Here is a 19,110-nt window from a genome sequence, read left to right on the forward strand (position 1 = left end):
TAATGAGCAAATACTTAAATTAAATTAGAGTAAACGTTCTTATATTTATATGTTTAAAGATTGCATTTAGCAATTCATGAATGTCTTATATTATCTTCCAAATAAACATTATTAAAAACGTATGAAAACACAAGTGTCGCTGAAGAATTTACAGGCTTATTCTGAACCGCAGAACAAAATGGAAAGACCTATCGCTCGAGATCGCGAGTTTTTGCCGGTCAAGGAAATTGATGGGTAATCCACACTTTGTTTCGGAAATCCGTTTTCTTAACGCTTACTGAATTGCACAAGGGACGCGTACATACGAAAAATCGTGTAAATACCACGCGCAATAACTAATTAGGTAGAAATAATGTACAATCGTCTATTGTAAAAACGGAGTTGAGAAACCAACTCTTACAATTTGATATGCAGGAGTCATCTTTCACTCAATCATTGCTACATAAATGACCTCGGCCGGTTAAAACTCATGAATCAGAGTATAATAAACATGTGTCCAAAAACCTTTGAAGATACAGATACTTCAGCATGCATGTCTTGCAGTAGAGGCTACTTTGAAAACCCACTGTGTATTCATGTAATATCTACAGGTGTCTGTATCTTCAAATAAAAGTCTTGTGGACTTTCTTCTTAGTATTAAGATGCTTGCAAATTGTTCAACAGGATTTCGAAACATCCCGTATAAGATGCTCAATAACTGATGCTACATCTCAAAAGGTGATGACGGTAAGTAAAAAAAGGCAAGTTAAAAATAATACAATAAAAAATTGTGTTTTGATATTGGCTCAGTGCATCTACATTGGACTACAGTCTCAGTGGATGAATTTTATCAATGTATTTTGCTAGATACGACGAATTTATTTTATTTAGAACCCGTCTTGTCTTTACGTTAAGATTAGAAGAAAGATTTATTTTTATTGAGACATTTCTCCTATCAGAACTTTCGGGGCAATAAATTTTCAGCTTTATTTTAAAAAAATAGAGATATTTAATTAATCCCATATAATTGTCTCACATACTGTACCGATCGCATAAAGTTTATCTTTCTCATTTCGTCTTTCCCACGTTATAGCCGTGTCATAAAACCAATACTCTTTGAATAATACTGAAAATTTTTCACGTTTTTTGATCCTTCCATTTCAATATTATCTTAACACTAAAAATTCTACTTGAACGTACATAATCTCGACGAATATTTAAACCGAATATTCTCAAAAACAATGTTTCTTATAAATAAATGTTACAGTATATTTTTTATTTAATTTTCTATGCAAAATCAGCGGATTCGATTTGTAGCATCAGTTATTGATCACACTATAGAAGTAAAATATTATACCGTCAAATATGAAAACTTGCAAAGATGAAATAAATACCATTTTGCATGGAAAGTAAGAATTACAAAATTAGACGTACTTATTTCCTGTTCTCTTTTAATACAGCAAGTTTTTAACAGTAATATGTAACACAGTGGCGGTCAAAAGAAAGTTTACATTAGATTAAGATTATGGATCTTTTGTGATGCTAACATTGGAAAATAATAATTTCTTGAAGCTACCCTCAACATACGTATCTATGTTAATAGTATATCTAACAGGCTGTAATAAATATGAAAATTACAAGAACAAGACATTTCGTTCAAATCTATATCCACTAATTAATTTTATATGCTCACTTTTATTATAAACAAATAAAATACATATTTTATTATTTTTACATATGTTTCTAATATTCACATTATTTCGTAGAATTTTTACAATTGACAGTCGCTAAAAAATCTACTTTTTTTCTGCAAGTTATACTTGTTTTTGTTAGCGTATATTCTTTTTTCAAACTTTCTCATGACCATCACTGTATAATTTATTTTGTACGTTTAGTACTTCAAGTGTTGAAAAGTCGACGTCACAGTTTTAAGGCTCCCACAAACCAACGCGAAATATTCGCAGCGGCAGCGAATATATCGCGTTGATTTGTGGAAGCCTTTAAACAGCATTTTTCGTCGTGAACGCGTAAGTAGAACTATTGGTCGTGAACTATTTAAGTGTTCCAGGTAAAATATAAGAAAATGAATATTGTCTTTTTTAATGTTATATAGAAGTAAAAAGGTCTGCTGTACATCTCTGTGTTCGAAACGCAATCGTGGTCACTTAATCCGTGCAGTTACGACCAAAAACATTGTTCGAAATGTACCAAATATATAATTCGTATTCGTACTGTGTTACTAATTAGAACACGTCAGTTCATGTTAAAGAAATCGAGTGTATAGTTTTACAGTCAAGTCAGTTTCTTTGGTACGGAAAAATCTTTAATATCACGTTGATAGATACAACTAAAAGTATTCACATTGCCATAAGAAATTGGTATGCGCAACCTATTTTCTAAATAAAAAATTATTTATAGTAATTGCGTACTTTAAATATGAAAAGAAGTGTATTATACTTTATAAGCGAATTTATGATATAAAGTGCTGTCACGGAAATTTTATGAAGAAACCGTAGCTGGTGCGGTATGCGAATGAAAATAATCGCGTACGTTTATCTAAAAAAATAATTGATTCGCTACGAACTTCGAAATCAGACTTGAACAGATAAATCTATAATATTTCTTCAGAATGTTCTATTCATTTTCACAATATATTACACCTTTTTTAATACCTCTTACTTTATTTTTACACGCTTAGTTGCTTAAAATAATGTCTGCAAAACACTGACATCATTGAGGGCGGGGCATCAATTTTACACAACAGTTTCTCCTCTCCTTCTGTTAATCTCTCTAGTGATAAAGTATATTCTCTGTCGAAAACACCTACAATATGATAACAATTTGTTTAGTTTTAACATTAATTCATAATAATTAAAGAACAATAAAATTTGTATGGTTTTCGAATTTTTTTGATTAAAAAATGTAGTCACTAAGATAATGAGATTTTCCTGGTGAAAATGACTCTAAACACAGCATAAATTGAACTATATAGTCCGATTGAGACTGCTTAAACTCATATTTATCAGGAAGGTCTTGCCAGTTTGTTAGAAATAATCTCAACAACGTGAAATAAAAATTGTAGAAATTCTATTTTTCGAATATTGATTTGACAACTTTGTTGCCCGCCACCGACTAACGATGAAAAGTAAACCGACTAGTGTGGTGTACTACAAAGTAGGAGATGGGGAAAATCGAGCTTTGCCCGGGTCGAGATAACTCTTTCACGATTGAAAAATTGTAGCCTACTGACGGACATTACTATACAGGGTGTCCCACCTAACTCTGCCACCCTTAATTAATCTCTGATTTGTCACGGTACAAAAACATGGTTCAGGAGAAAGTTAGTGTATTCTAGAGGGGAAATTAGGCTATGAGATTGAAGGTCATCTTAAGGTCATATCTTCTGAGATTTTTCTAATGGTAACGTTTTTTTAAATGGAATGCCTTATTTTTTTGTATGCCATTATAAAGAGGAGATCAAAACGTAATCTAACAATGTGTCACTCTATGGAGAGACAACACTTCGAACATACACTACAATAATAAATAATGCGATTGTGGCGTTGATTTTGTTTCTACAATTCATTTTCTGTAAGCTTCCACCTCAACCAGTTAGGTGCAAATATTTCAGCCCAAGGTCATTTCAAGGTCATGGTGTGATACATTCTTGGATACGTTTGGACCTCGTTTTTGTAATGGAAAACAAAAAAATAGGGCATTCCATTTAAAAAAACGTTACCATTAGAGAAATCTCAGAAGATATGACCTTCAGATGATCTTCAATCTCATAGCCAAATTTCCCCCCTAAAATACACTAACTTTCTTCCGAACCATTTTTTTGTACCGTGACAAATAAGAGAATAATTAAGGGTGGCAGAGTTAGGTGGGACACCCTGTATATTGATATTTATGTTAATAACATAATACATACCTTGATCAATATTCCCTCTACCCAAAACGGTAAATGCCAAAAACAAGATATCACGATATATAGAAAATAGAGGTTGGTCAGGTGCTTGATTTCTGCTTCTTTCTAAGGCCACTCTTTTAATAGGTTCAGCTAAATCATTTCGACGAACGTTCGTAATCACTAACTGCATTAACCTATAAGGAACACAAAACCAAACAATATTCATATGATAAGGTAATTCATACAATTTATAAAAGGAAAAACATTCAACATTATATCTGATAAAAACACTTTAGACGATCACAGTAGGATTACGTCTCCAATGAAATCATCGTTTCTTGATTACGTTCGAAGTTGAGCTGACTGTTACGCATAATAATGTAAAACCAGAGGTTTACATATTTCAGTAGACAATAATTGACATTTTAAATTAAATAATTTACAGATATAACATGAACTCTCATTAGCAAATCTGAATATTGTATCGTTCTACAACAATTTATAGAATTCTTTATATTTACGTTTTATCCTCTGCAACATTGAGCTTCCATTGAAGGTACATAGGTAAACGATCCATATACAGTCTCTCGTTGTCCCACATGGTTCTGACACCTACTGCACCATAGTTTATTTGTTCATGTTTCTTATCCTTATTCAACCATAGATCTGGCAGATGACTTGTCAAATTAATTCTTTCGAAGTACCATATGAGATTCCAATACACTATTGGGTGTTCCTCAATGAATTTATGCTTCGTAAGACATGTATCACCTTCTTGACTTAAGACACTTTCTAATTCCTTTCTTAGCACTAGAGGGTTCAAATATGGCACTGTGGTAGGTTCTAATAACTCCTTTGGTTTATCCAGAAGTTCAACTAGTGCTCCCATTAGAGGATCGTTCTTCCGTTCGTTTTCTTCGCATCTTTAAAAATTGTACATACATGTTAAAAGTGCACAATGCACATATAAGTATGTGTACAGAAATTGTATGCAGAATGGGTTACTAAAAACAGAACGGCTGACTATCTCTGCTGAATTATATACTATTATATAATACGCAAAAATGTAAAAAAAAAACGTATCCTTATTTAAAAACATCGTTTTAAATATTTAATTTAAAAAAAAAGTAGCAATGTATTCTTCTGCAAATTTCAAGTTTCATTGTTAAGAATACTTCCAAATTATATTAAGTTTTTACCCCTACGATCTGATGATGCCAATGCACTATACAGAGTGTAACAAAAATGTTAGCCGAGGCTTTGTTAATGAGATATTAACGAAAAACGCCGACCAATCAGAGCGCGAGTCTGCCAGCCGAGTTCCCGCGGTAACATTGGCTACCAATCGCAGCGCGTAGCCAACGTTACCGCGGGATCTCGGCTGGCAGACTTGCACTCTGATTGGTTGGGCTTTATCGTTAATATCTCGTTAACAAAGCCTCGGGTAATATTGTTGGTAAAGAAAAACTTGTTTCAAATCACCTCACGAGTCTTCCATTTCCGGAACCTCCAACATTTTTGTTACACCCTGTATAATAGTTCGAAGCAGTTATATCTGGAACCGTTTCAACCCCTACGACCGACTAGGTATACGAACGAACATGTGACAAGTAACGAAACACTAACAAACGTTACCCTTAGTTACCTGTAATCTAATATCGTAATAGTAAGTAGAGGTACTGTCGCTTTGTCGCAGTACTGACAGACCGTATTTAAGTTTGAGTCCTCTGGTTGCCAACCAGCCATTATTTCTTCATCGTAAAGTATGGAGGCGCAATGATGACATCGGCTAGCGCTAGAGAGTACTAGTTCAACTGCAATTCGTTCGTCTAATTCTCTTGATCCTTTCGGATACAAACACTCCGCCAAATCGTAGAGAGTATAAGGATCTATGTTACCATCGCCTACATTAACAAAATCGTGTGTCGTTGAATTAGCAAGTACTACATTTCAGATATTTTATACAGAATGACAGAAAATGAACTGTTCAACCATCACTCGTATGTTTTATTCAGTGAACATTTATCGAAAAATTATAAAATATTAAACACGAAGGAATAGTTTCTCGAATTATTAAGATATATTAGTGCCTCTAACTATATTGCCATGGTCGGGATTTCAGAAGGAATAGTTTCTCGAATTATTAAGATATATTAGTGCCTCTAACTATATTGCCATGGTCGGGGCTGTAGGGGAGTAAAACGGCAATGAGTTCAGAGCCCCCTTCATGGTAAATTCTATCGTCATAGCCTCGGCCTCAGCGCCTGTGCAAAAGTTGGATGGTTCTGGTACGCCGGCGTACGCAACGTGGTGGGAGAGCGAATTTGTGTGCTCGACAGTAGGTGTGAAGGAGAAGTGCCTCGCGAAGCAATATGTTTAGTGGCAATATAGTTTGAGTCCACTGTACTTAACACTGTTATATGTTCAGTATTTGTTGATGAATATTTTTGTTATAACCTTTCAATACAAGATTTTTACACCAATGTTTACGTAATATTTTTATTTATGTGTAACCACAATATTGTGACGATATCAGATTATTTAACTATTAAATATACTGCATATCTTGTATTGGGTCGTTGCGCATAAAATTGGCAATTTTACTGATAAGTATATTGAAGCTTACTTTTAATTTACATAGTTCCTTTCTTTGTTGAAAAATTACACAGTGTACTCTACTCGTTTCAAGGTACTATCTAACATAACAATAAAATCAATTGTGTTGAACACTAAAATTAATGAAGGAACACTTGCATTACAGATTTTGTGCTTCAAAACAACGCGGGCAGTAAAAAATGGACGCATGAGCCAAATTCATAAGTAAACTTTATAAAAATATATGTAGGTTTATACTAAAAAATACTATTTAGCGATTCCAACATTCGGCGGAAAGATAGCAGCTAAAAGTAGCTTTGGAGGGTCCTTCTTATATTCAGTATAATAATTACATAATGAGTATAACATGAATGTAACATAACCTAATATGTATATTTATGAATACGTATCACTAAAATTAGGCATAAACTGTACGAACCAGACATTCTAGCGGCTTCGTTTCGATCCTGTACAGATCCATCTGTCATAGAATCTAGCGACTCATGTGATGCTCCATGCATCATCTTGTATTCCCGCTCTTTAATTTTTACGGGTGTACTAGTCGCAGAAATAGCTTCTTTAATTTCATCAAATTTTTTTACCACCGTCGTGGCAGCCGATTTTAAACTATTTAAGCCACCGAGTATTAGCTCATTCGACTTCTTCCCTGTCAAACTAGTGGTGCTGAAAACAAAAATTTCTATAAAATTGAGAAATAACGTAACAGGCTATTGGGCTTCCCTTTAACTTCCTAAGGTGATAAGGGAATAATCTATGAGAATGAGCAATAATATAGAAGTTCCAATAAGGAATTTTCTTGAAACCATTTATGGGTCATTTCACGTGAAATCGGAGACCTTTTGGAGCACCATTCCGGATTTTGTTCCAATTTAGATATGTTGTAGTCTTTAGCGATATATAAACGTATCTGGAAGGAATTTTGAAAATTTTTAAAATTGTTGATTTTACTGCTGTTTGAAATTTGGGGTCAAGCTTTTTTCAATAAATCATAACTATTGAACTAACAAACTGATCGAAATGAGCTTTGCAGGTACTTATAGTGGAGACAAGAGAAGTAAATATAAATTATTTCAGTTGAAAAAAAATATTTTTGAACCGTCTATTTTGCAATTGTTTTAAATAAACGCCCTGTTTTTATACCGGGGAACTATTTAAACATTTGAAAAAAAACTTGCCTGAAAAATTTGCCCTGTTTATGGACATATGTTGAAAAATATGGACACTTTAAAATTAGCCATATGAAAATTGATTGGAGTTAACGCCGTATCGGCCGTATCGGCTAGCCTAGTACCACATGGCTTGGCCGGTAGAGCCGATGTAATTCGATGCAACGTTCACTTCAATTAATCTTCATACGGCCAATTTTAAAGTGTCCATATTTTTGAACATATGCCCAAATTTTTAAATAGTGCCCCGCTATTATAACATTGCATTTCTTTTAAACAATTGCAAAATAAATGGTTAAAAAATATCTTTTGGTTTATACTTTATTTGGTATTATACTTTATTTATATGTCTCTATCATTAACATCCACAAAGCCCATTTTAATCGGTTTGTTAGTTCAATATTTATGATTTATTGAAAAAAGGTTGACCCTAAATTTTAAACAGCTGTAAAATCTACAATTTAAAAAATTTTCAAGAATCCTTCGAGATACTTTTATATGTCGATAATTAGTACACATATCCAAATTGGAACAAAATTCGAAATGGTGCTCCAAAAGGCGTCAGATTTCGCGTGGAATGATGCTTATCCATGATTGATAAAGCTGCGTATAGACTATGTAGCATAACATGTTATAACTTGTATATAATATGTATATAACTTGTTATAACATGTAAAACTTGTTAACAAAAAGAAAGAAAAATGTTGTATAACGTGATGTTACATAACATTTTTCGTGTTATATAGCAAGTTATGTTATCCTTCTAGTATGTTGCCATTGTTAAGAATGAGACGCGAAATATTATACAAACTTGTTACAGAGTTGTCTGGAAGGTATAGTCTTGTAACAAGTTACAAAAACATGTTGTATAGCAAGGTTATACAACAATTTGTTGTATAACACTGTTGTGCTATATAGTGTAGACGCAGTTTAAGAATGTATAAATTCATCGTGAAAAGGAGTTGTGTACGGAGTTTCAATATTTTATCTTGCGTACAACACACGATTTAGTGTATTTTTATAAAATAGAAATTGATTACTACTTCGTTTCATATTAAATGCAATATAAAGTCTATAAATTAGCTAAATAAATTCCGGTTTTCAATTTTTAATTAACCCTTATGTATCGTTCCAATAAGGGTTACGTTATAACTGTTAGGGTCATACCAACCCGAGTCTAGAATTGAATTAAATAAGTATACAGATTTATAATTTCAATGAATTAAAATAAATATCAGCTAGAATATTAATATTTTTTTATTCATACTTAATTACATACAGGGTATCGTGTAACTGGTGGTACAACCGAGTAGGGGGTGATTCTACGTGGAAAAATAAGTCCAAAATATAAAATATAATTTATTCGTTTAAGACAGCATTTTGAGAAAATCGACTTAGGAGATCTGCTGAATACACGTGAAATTGAATAGGATTTGGCTGGCGCGTCTATTCATTGCATTCCATTTCTACCTACCACAACGAATACGCGTTTCAGATTAATTTTGAAAGTTGATTTTTTCGACAACGACGTATTATCCCGCTAACTGCATTTGTCTACTACAGTAGACGCCTACTTCATCACTTTAGTGACAATATCTGGAACATTTCTATCCCATCAGCAGTACAAAACTTCCTTAAATGACATCCAAACATTATAAAAACGGTGTTATTGTGACTACTAGTTCGTTATCTATCGTAAGCAAACACATTGTTTAAGAAAAAAAAATTTTTAATGATACCAAAATGATGCAGTGAGCTGATAAATGAACAAATTTTATTCTATATTTTCGATTTATTTTTTCATGTAGGATCACCACTTTATTATCAAAGAAATAAACATGAATTTAATTTAAACAATTCGTAACTATATTATGATAGAATAATTTTAACAAATGAAAGATAAGGGGGATAACCAAGGAATCTGATATACTTTATTGAGAAAATCAATTTTTAATATTTTAGTCCTCCACTGTTTCTAACTAGTACACCAAATCTGTAACGTTACATTATGTGGCCTTTTCCACTTTAAAACCCTTCGTGCATTAATGCTCGAAGCACAGACGAGGTATAAGAATAGACCTTTCATCTTATGGGAGTTGGTGGCCCACCTAAACTGTAGTATCGACACCTTAAAAAGTGTATGATTTTAGCGACCTCTACGTTTTGAGAACAGTGAATCTGTGGTGGGTAGTAACACTAAAATTGAAATGCGGTACGTAACCCCAGAAAAGTGGGCCGCAAAAATACATTGGATGAAATGTCTACACCTATATCTCATCTGTGCTCGAAGCCTTCGAATAAAAAATGAAAAGTCCCTGCTGCTTCACCAACAGCATGATATTTTAGTTGTATCTGACTGCAAGATTGAATACATTACTAATAAAAGCAGTTTGAAAATGAATGAAACTTCAACATCGTTTTTCAAGAGAACGGTTGAGTTCCGACTCATGGTTCTTTTCAGACTTTTTACTATCGCTATGAGTAGAATATAAGGCAACGATAACAAAATTTGACGCCTGTATATGCTCCAATAAACACGGGGAATCAAAAATAATCTCAAGAAAGTCATGATTGTATAAAAGAATTATTACTTTAGTATTTGCATATTTTTCAGTACGTTAGTCGGTTCAGATCGTAATTCTGTATAAAAAAATGTATTAACGCATTCGTATAAAAGAAACATTACTTCAAAAAGATATTGGCATTTCAATTATTCAAGGTGATATACGCCCGCACGAACAGTATAGAGTGCGTTCATTCCTAATTACGTAATCTAACAAAAATATATAACTCAAAATTAAAAAACCAAACATGTCTTTCGTATCTCTGAAAATAATAGTGTTAAAAAAATTCGCCATGGTCTGTTAATTACAGTGGACTCTAACTATATTGCCACTGAACATATTGCTACGCGAGGCATTTTTCCCTTTACACGTACTTTCTAACACACAAATTCGCTCTCTCACCACGTTGCACACTAGCACATCGGCTATGACGGTAGAACTTAGCATAGAGGGGGTCTGAACTCATTGCCATTTTACTCCCCTACAGTCCCAACCATGGCAATATATGTAGTTAGAGTCCACTGTAGTGCCCTCGTGGCATTCAGAAATGATGGACTGTACACTGTTCGCGCGGACACCCTGTATGTAAGAAATGTCACTGTGAAAACTCCCAAAGCAATAATAAACGAAACTACATGAAATATTGATTGGCATGATTTAAAATTAACTTCGTTACAAATAGTCCAATTTACATGATATTTGGTATAATTTTAATTGGGAGAACGCCAAGAAACTATAGGTATCACTTCCGTATCGATATGGGGTCATTCCACTCGAAGTCGGATGATACTTTTTTAAGTAACATCTCGGATTTTGTTCATATTTGGATACCTAGTCATTAATGATAGTATACAGGGTGTTCGACCACTAGTGGGACAAAATTTAAGGGGTCATTCTTGAGGGCAAAATAAGACTGAAATCAAGGGTAACGAAGTTGCGACAAATGCTTCATTTGTCAGTTATAAGCGTTTAAAATTTGTCCCAAATGATGGCAATCCGCACGCCACGGACTGTCAGCAGGGCAGAACTATTCGCTGGTGAGTACGCCCCCCTTAAGGTTACCTGCTGTCTTACCGTCTGTTCTAAGAATGTAAGCATGTATAACAAATGCAACAGCTACTGGATAGCTAATTTATACATAGTTAGCCAGGATTGTATTGACTATTGCATGTATGTTGCGCGAAAATACAGCCGCTATAATCTATTCGTTGTTACTAAAAAAAGTATATTAAATAGCCGCACAACTTTAAATTGCCAATGCATACTGTCCTTAATGTAAATAAACAACTGGCTAATAAACTAGGTTAATACATATAGCTACATGTAGCTACAGACTACCAGATACCACATGACGCCTTAAAGACGGCTTAAAGACGCCTTAGACCTAAACTAGCCGTAAAAAAGGCGTCTTTAAGATGTCATGTGCTATATGGGATGTGACATATAAAAATAAAAAGATCAATAGTCATGTAATAAATACGATTAAAAACAAGTGAAAATATAAATTAAGAAAATTTGACTTACCCAAAACTCAGTTTCAAACTAGAACCTAAACTCGACAAACTTGATGTAACGCTATCCTTTTGAGACCAAAGGCTGCTTAATTCTATTCGTTCTCTTTCTTTGTCTTGTTCGCCTTGCTGCGCCACAGAATGGGGCATTGTTTCACTTCTCTGTAAGTGACCACTAATTGGTACTCCAGTTTCATCTACGGTTTGATGAAATGTTGCACTACGGGGCAAAACGTTGCTGGAAAAAGTAATGGGATAAATGAACAAGGATGTTGATGATGCGGTGCACATATCGATCATGAATATTGTTTCAATATTGTACATAGTCTTGCCATAAATTCTGTCGCTCACAAAAAGGCGCTGAATTAACAGTGTACATGGAACAAATGGGAAAAAATCTATTATATTTGGTGTTTATTAACTAAACGATATAAAAAATACATGAACTATTCAAAATGTCGACCCTTTGCCTTTGTATACTTCTTCAAACGATCCGGCCACTCGTCTATCTATCGCCGCACGCACCACTTCTTGCGATATCGAGGTTGCTGTCTTCACCAAATCTGCCTTTAACATCTCGATATTTCGATAAGGCTTACAACAAACCTTGTCCTCTAAAACATTCTACAGTCGGTAGTCCAAAGGATTGAGATCTGGACTTCCTGAGGACCAATCTTCGGCAGCGATAAATTCAGGCAAATTGGCTAAATCCAGCGTTGTGTGCCGACGCTGAGTCATGCTGGAATACCCACTGCTTTCCTGCGAATTCTCGTGGGGCCGCACATCGATTTATCGGTCGTTGTGACACGGGTTTGGCAACTGCGAGGTACCCGAGGCTATCAGTGATTATTGGCACCTAGTCTCCCGGGAGAGGGGGTTTCTGTACTCCCTCCAAAGCCACGAGCCTGGCTATTGAACTGCCAGGCCTTCACAGAGACCTAAGGGTCTAGGGGTAGCGTTATCCGGGAGGCTTAATCCCGATGCTTCCACCCGTTCCAACTTTTTTAGGCCCGGGCCACATGGAGGGCTCGAGTGTACTTGTCAGAGGCCGGAGAGTCACTAGGATGGTTCCATTCCTACCTAAGTTTTTAGAGCTATGTATGGAGTTAGACCTTCGTCTTTTAAGGTGAGTAAGCTCACTCATACCTTCACCCACAGGCCGAGCCTGTACAAATGGGGGTTTCATCGTCGTACATCCTCCAAACGATAGAGAACTATTTCAACTCCTACACTAGGCCATACCCAGGGGTGTCGCACATACGTGGACACGTGTGGGAAGTGGCGATCACCGGTCATCCCTCCCGAGCTATCTGGCCAGTGTCAAGCATGCGAGATAACTATGGTCTGTTCCACTAAAGAAGAGCTCTGAGGGGTTTCCCTTCCTCGGCGCGTGGCCTGGTGGGGATACAATGCGTGCTGCGTATTTCGTGCGACGTTGTCACGGTCCCAATGACACTGCGTGTCTTTCCATCCGCTCTGTGCTCGAGAGAAGATATCTCGATATTTTAGTACTTTTAAGGAATTGAAAATCTCAACTGGAGTTTTGTTGCATTTGTAGAACGCGACCATAGCAATACGGTTCTTTTTCATAACCTACTCCATGTTTATTACGCGACGAATCGAACCAAACTGATGTGTTTACAATGTAGTTCCGAACATACTGAAACTACGTTAACACGTTGAGTGCCACGCGATTTTATAAGGAAATCGCCGTCAGGCCACGCGCGCTGCTTAGAAGCATATATCGTGGTAAGTTGTGTCAGTCAGTGGTGACTGACGCGGCCTGAACGGGAAGTTCAGTGTCAGTCATCGATGACTGACGTGGCACTCAACGTGTTAAAGATACAAATGAGTAAATGACGCGTCAAAATATTATAATCGACCCTGTAAAGTAGGGACAGAATTTATGGTACCACTGTGTAAATGTACGAGTGTGTTTTGTAGAAACATCATACTTCTTATATGTATATTTACATTGTAATGAAAGAGTAATATTTCTGTACCGAAGATAAAAAGTAATATCATACTTTCATAGAATTTCAAACAAAAAAATTTACCTTCGAAACAAAAGTGGTCCTCCCGGTCGGTCTTCAATGTTATTAAAGACAGTCAAAGTACACGTTGAGCAATTTGAATCGTTTTCTTCCGAAGGTGAAACAATTGGTGTTTCGTCGTTAATTAAAGCGCCCAGCGGATCGTTTTCTGTGACTGGCGTGCGTACAGGACTTTTCAACGGTGACTCCAAGTTCCGAATCAACCTGAAGTAGAAAAAATATAAAACTAATGCAGCATCTCCTTTTATACAGTGTGACAAAGAAATATATTATTTAAAATAATTAGTTATAGAGTATAAATACGAGAAAGAAAGATGTCACATTTAATTATACTTTAATTATGAAGTTACCTTTGACTAAGAGGTAAATCGTTGAGTTCTTCCGTTTGCATAGCATTTAATGCTGCAGTATCTTTCACAATACTATTTTGGCGTGGAAGTTTTTTTATTTCAAACGGTCCGTATTCCGGTAGATCCGATGTGGAACTTCCTTTTGTAGCTACGAGTAAAATAGAATAACACAATAAGGCTGCTTAGTAGAATAAAACGTTGAAACAGATTAATTAATACTTACAATCACTATGCGCAGCTTCTGTGTCTTGAGAATGAGAACTGTCAAGACTAGATCTAGAAAATGCATGTTCCATATTCGTAGTTTTACCATCGACTGTTAATAAATCTGCATTTGAACTCAATCTTCTTCTAGCGCTGCGTTTACCAGCTCTTTTAAATAGTGCAGCTCCAACTATAGCATTTCTTAATTTATTCCACATTAATTGGCTCGAATTAGTCATATCGGATGGCCACGTTGCTTCAAGCACAGCCTGTAGATTTTATTAGTAACTTATTTCAAACTTAATGAAATCTACGTATAACTGAAAAAGATATTAATAAGAGCAACAGACCTTATTATAAAATCCGTACGTGAGAGCATTCGGTTGAACACCGCTACGTTTCATATGAAATAATAATTTTACAGCTAAAACAGGTTGTCCGTAAACACCGCAAAGTTGCATCATAGCTCTATAACAAACCTAAAACCAATACCGTTACTGCTTAAATTTATCAATAAGTTATTCGAATAAACGTATAAAAAGAATGCAGCCTATAAACATATTACATAATAAATCTTATTAATTTTCAACAGCAAACAAAAATGTATAAGAAAAAAATTCATCGTGTTTGGTATTCATTTCCTCAAAATCCAGTAACGCATATACAGTATCAGAACTCATACGTCAAACTCTCGGAAGCCAAACTAATTAAACCCAATTTCGATCAATCATCTAAGTTTAACATTTTCAATTAGTTCATCGTTATGTATTTTCAATATTTTAATATTAAACTTACGTTGCAACTAATTCACTACATAACACCAAAATTTAGTATACATGTTAGAAACTTTGTATTGATGCTTCGATTTTTAAGTGAGATCTGTATTCCTCAGAGATTCTGGGGTAAGTGCCGTGCGGTCCCTCACAGTCCTCTTACCAAAAGGCATCGCTGCCTTCCTCACTCCGTGGCCAGATTCTCTAGGAACAATGTCCTTATTTTTAAGGCAATGCAACGTCGAGCTGCTTGCCATATCTAACTTTCACTCATCTGTTTCACATAAACAACCCTCTTCGTCGCCGATAGCCGAAGGACCCAGCGTGGCCTTCCGCCACCAAACGACGCCAGGTCTGTTTAGTCTCAAGCACCCTCTTCCATAACCGCATGCATTCTAGAAACCCCAGTCCATAAATTCTCCAACGGTCAATGAGCGACAGGCCGTCCGCCTTCGACTCCGCTTAAAACTCGTTGACGCTAACATACAGATGTCCCAGTTGAAAGAGACCGCCTAAATATCTCAATAATTTGTTCAATGTTTAATTTTTGTTTTTGTAACACCCTGTATATTGTGTCATTTCTACAATTTGTTTCTCGAGAATACGATTTATTCCATATGTAATTTCATCGATTAAAAAAATAAGTATCATTGCAAGTACGAATAAAACAAGGTTTAACGTTGCACACATTAGTACGTATTGTTTCATTTTCGGATCTCTTTTGCTTGCGCCATTCTTTTCCCATATTCTACGAAAATCGAAATCTAGCCTTGAACCGTATTCCATTATTCTGATGTGCAGAATTATAATGGGGGATATGTGACAACAGTGTAACAAAACTCTTAATCGGTACGGTCCAGCAACAATGCCTTCGCGTAACCGGAAAATAGTTGGCGCTGAATGTTAACGTATCGTAACAATTTATATCTTAAAAAATTGCTCCGGATTTGCACTTTCCGAATCTGAAATTGCTGCCACAGCACCGTTTATATTTAACAAGATACTGCAATATTTCTGGATTTCTGACCCTTGTCAGCCACGAAGGCTGCAATAAATGAGCGCCTACTGTATATGACTTCATAATATTCCTTAACAATTTATATTTTAAAAACTTGCTCCAGATTTGCTGTTTCTAAATCTAAAATTGCTCCCATCGCAACGTTTATATTTAATGAGATATTCGCAAAATAAAAAGCAAACAGTTGTTGTTTACAAAATAGGTAGTAAATGGCATTTTTACAGAAAGATCATAATACCAAAAAATTGCGCCTGATCTGTTTTATAATATTGAATGGTCAGATATCTTAATAACAACTTATTAACAAGGAGCGATTGAAATAATGTTGTTGAATACATGTGACGTAGTAGGTTATGACGTCATACATGACAATTGTGTTGGTACCCTGGCTTCCGTTAGGGGAAAAAGTGGCATTAGAGGAAGGACGTACTACCACTTGGTAAATATAATTCAAGTACTGAATTATATTAAATAAGGTTAAAATGAATGTTAATTCACTTCAAGAGGTAGGAGCATAGTAGGAGGTACTTCCCATTGTCACTTTTTCCCCTAGCGGAGGCCGAGTTTGCTCGCGAGGGTACACCCACGAGCAAAGTCGGCTTCTGTTGGGAGAAAAGCAGCGTAGGGGAAGGACCCCCCACCACTAGACCACAGAGTTACTGAAACTTATGCCACACTTACATGAAAGAACCACATTCAGTTTAACATTTATTTCAGTACTCGACAAGCAACCAAATTTGCGCGTTTGAACGTTTGAGGGTAAAAGCGATGTATTTTATTGTCAGTGAAATCAGTAATAAGCACAATTAGTCAACAGTCTGTCAACAGCCACCGTGTATCGGGCATTGTTCAGTGGCGCCATCGTCGCCCATTGAACGATTAGCGAAACAATCTCCCTCATTATAGCAGCAACGCAGAGAAGCCGACTGCTCGACTGCGCGGAAACCATCGCATAAGTCTGTCCTTTTGGCACTTGTGGTTGTCCTCTTTTACAGCACATCCTCGTTTTGACGATATTTCAAGGGTCCCAGTTTTCGGTCGGCACGATGAAAATGGCGGTAAATGGGAAAATACATGAACCGTATATCGAATTATTCATTGAGCTAATATCCATGAAAATAATCCGCACATACATGTGCACCACAGAAGTTCGCAAAAAGTGTCCACACACACTGAGCGATTGTCCCGTCCGCGAAAAATGTCTATACACACTGCGCGATTGTTCCGACCGCGAAAAATGTTCACACACTGCGTGATTAATTACACCCGTGAGCGGTTGCTCCGTTGGGTTTAACACTCTACAGGTTACACAAAACTAACACTCAAAATAATTAATTTAAAACTATTTAACACTAATTTTTACCCTACACTAATTAATTTATAACAATTATTTATACTAATTTTTAACACGCTATAATTAATAAAACCTACAATATTTAATAAAATCTACAATATTTAATAAAACTTGCAATAATTAATAAAATCTACAATATTCAATAAAACCTACAATAATTAATGAAATCTACAATACTTAATAGAACCTACAATAATTAATAAAACCTACAATAATTATTTTGCACTATTTATAACGACGACATACGCGACACTACTAAATAATCACTACGTAATCGCTAAATAAACTAAAACTTAGTGATCCATACATGAACTCTATTTGCTCGTGGAATGCAAAGGGCACCGTTCGGAAAGGACAACTGATATTGTTTAACTGATCCTCCCTCGTTTACCTCGTTAGGATCGATGTGGCCAATAGGTCGATCCCCACTCTTTCATAGTCAATACTGTTTGGGAAGGAAAAGCTGCATGGGAAAGTGTCTTGGAGGTCGCGTTTCGCTTCGTATATTCTTAAAGCAACATCTGTATTTTTTTCTCATACACCAGTCAGAGCCACTTGGCCACGATGCCGAGGGTGTGCGAGTCTGGATATTATAAAACTGTCTCTTGTCTTCTGCAGTGCGACCACCCGCGGATTGCCTGCAACGTGTTGCTGCCTTCGATGAAGACCTTGCCCATTGTGTTTTCGGCCGTCCCTCTTGACATTAACTTGTAAAAAGAACTTTCAACGCCGAATTCAAACTCCATGTTAGAAATGGTTCATATTAGACAGAATGTATGTGTTTAACAATTTTCTTTATTTTATTTTATGTAGTTTCTTTATGCATCGTAGTGCAGGTGCGGCAAATTTCATCTTAGTTTCATTCTAATATCATTATACGTTTTGTATGATCCATGTTAATTGCATATTATTTTTTTGCGGATACAAGAACCTCAAACACTTGAAGTAAGATCACAGTGGTAATAAAATGTGCAATGCACATAAAACATACAGTAAATCAATATTCAATATTTCAGGAATAAAGATATTATCCTAAGACACTTTCCCATGCAACTCTTCCTTCCCAAAAAGTATTGAACATGAAAGAGTGGGGATCGACCTATTGGCCACATCGATCCTAACGAGGGAGGATCAGTTCAACAATATAAGTTTTAGTTTATTTAGCGATTACGTAGTGATTATTTAGTAGTATCGCGTATGTCGTCGTTATAAATAGTGCAAAATAATTATTGTAGATTTGATTAATTATTGCAGGTTTTATTAAATATTGTAGATTTTATTAATTATTGCAGGCTTTAGTAAATATTGTAGGTTTTATTAATTTTTGCAGGTTTTAATAAATATTGTAGGTTTTATTAATTATAGCGTGTTAAAAATTAGTATAAATAATTGTTATAAATTAATTAGTGTAGGTTAAACATTAGTGTTAAATAGTTATAAATTAATTATTTTGAGTATTAATTTTGTATAACGTGTAGAGTGTTAAATCCAACGGAGGAACCGCTCGCGGGTCTAATTAATCGCGTAGTGTGTGAACATTTTTCGCGGTTGGGACAATCGCGCAATGTGTGTGGACACTTTTTGTGGACTTCTGTGGTGTACGTGTATGAA

At 35.5% G+C, this 19,110-nt stretch overlaps 1 protein-coding gene across 2 annotated transcripts in view; it reads right to left on the minus strand.

Annotated features, from left to right (window-relative positions):
• Positions 1-2,470: 2,470 nt before the first annotated feature.
• LOC107189687 (DENN domain-containing protein 4C) overlaps positions 2,471-19,110 on the minus strand; it is a 30,605-nt gene continuing 13,965 nt past the window's right edge. For both annotated transcript variants that reach the window (XM_015578390.1, XM_015578311.1), the window contains exons 11-20: positions 14,705-14,833; positions 14,374-14,623; positions 14,151-14,298; positions 13,804-14,004; positions 11,760-11,984; positions 6,924-7,168; positions 5,535-5,793; positions 4,411-4,812; positions 3,911-4,083; positions 2,471-2,802 (exon numbers count right to left, since the gene is read on the minus strand). In XM_015578390.1, coding sequence (XP_015433876.1) covers positions 2,666-2,802; positions 3,911-4,083; positions 4,411-4,812; positions 5,535-5,793; positions 6,924-7,168; positions 11,760-11,984; positions 13,804-14,004; positions 14,151-14,298; positions 14,374-14,623; positions 14,705-14,833 — 2,169 coding nt within the window. In that variant the 3' untranslated portion in view covers positions 2,471-2,665. The remainder of the gene's footprint in view (positions 2,803-3,910; positions 4,084-4,410; positions 4,813-5,534; positions 5,794-6,923; positions 7,169-11,759; positions 11,985-13,803; positions 14,005-14,150; positions 14,299-14,373; positions 14,624-14,704; positions 14,834-19,110) is intronic.

Source organism: Dufourea novaeangliae, unplaced genomic scaffold (genome assembly GCF_001272555.1).
Source record: "Dufourea novaeangliae isolate 0120121106 unplaced genomic scaffold, ASM127255v1 scaffold5, whole genome shotgun sequence".
In the NCBI taxonomy this organism is placed as follows: Eukaryota; Metazoa; Arthropoda; class Insecta; order Hymenoptera; family Halictidae; genus Dufourea; species Dufourea novaeangliae.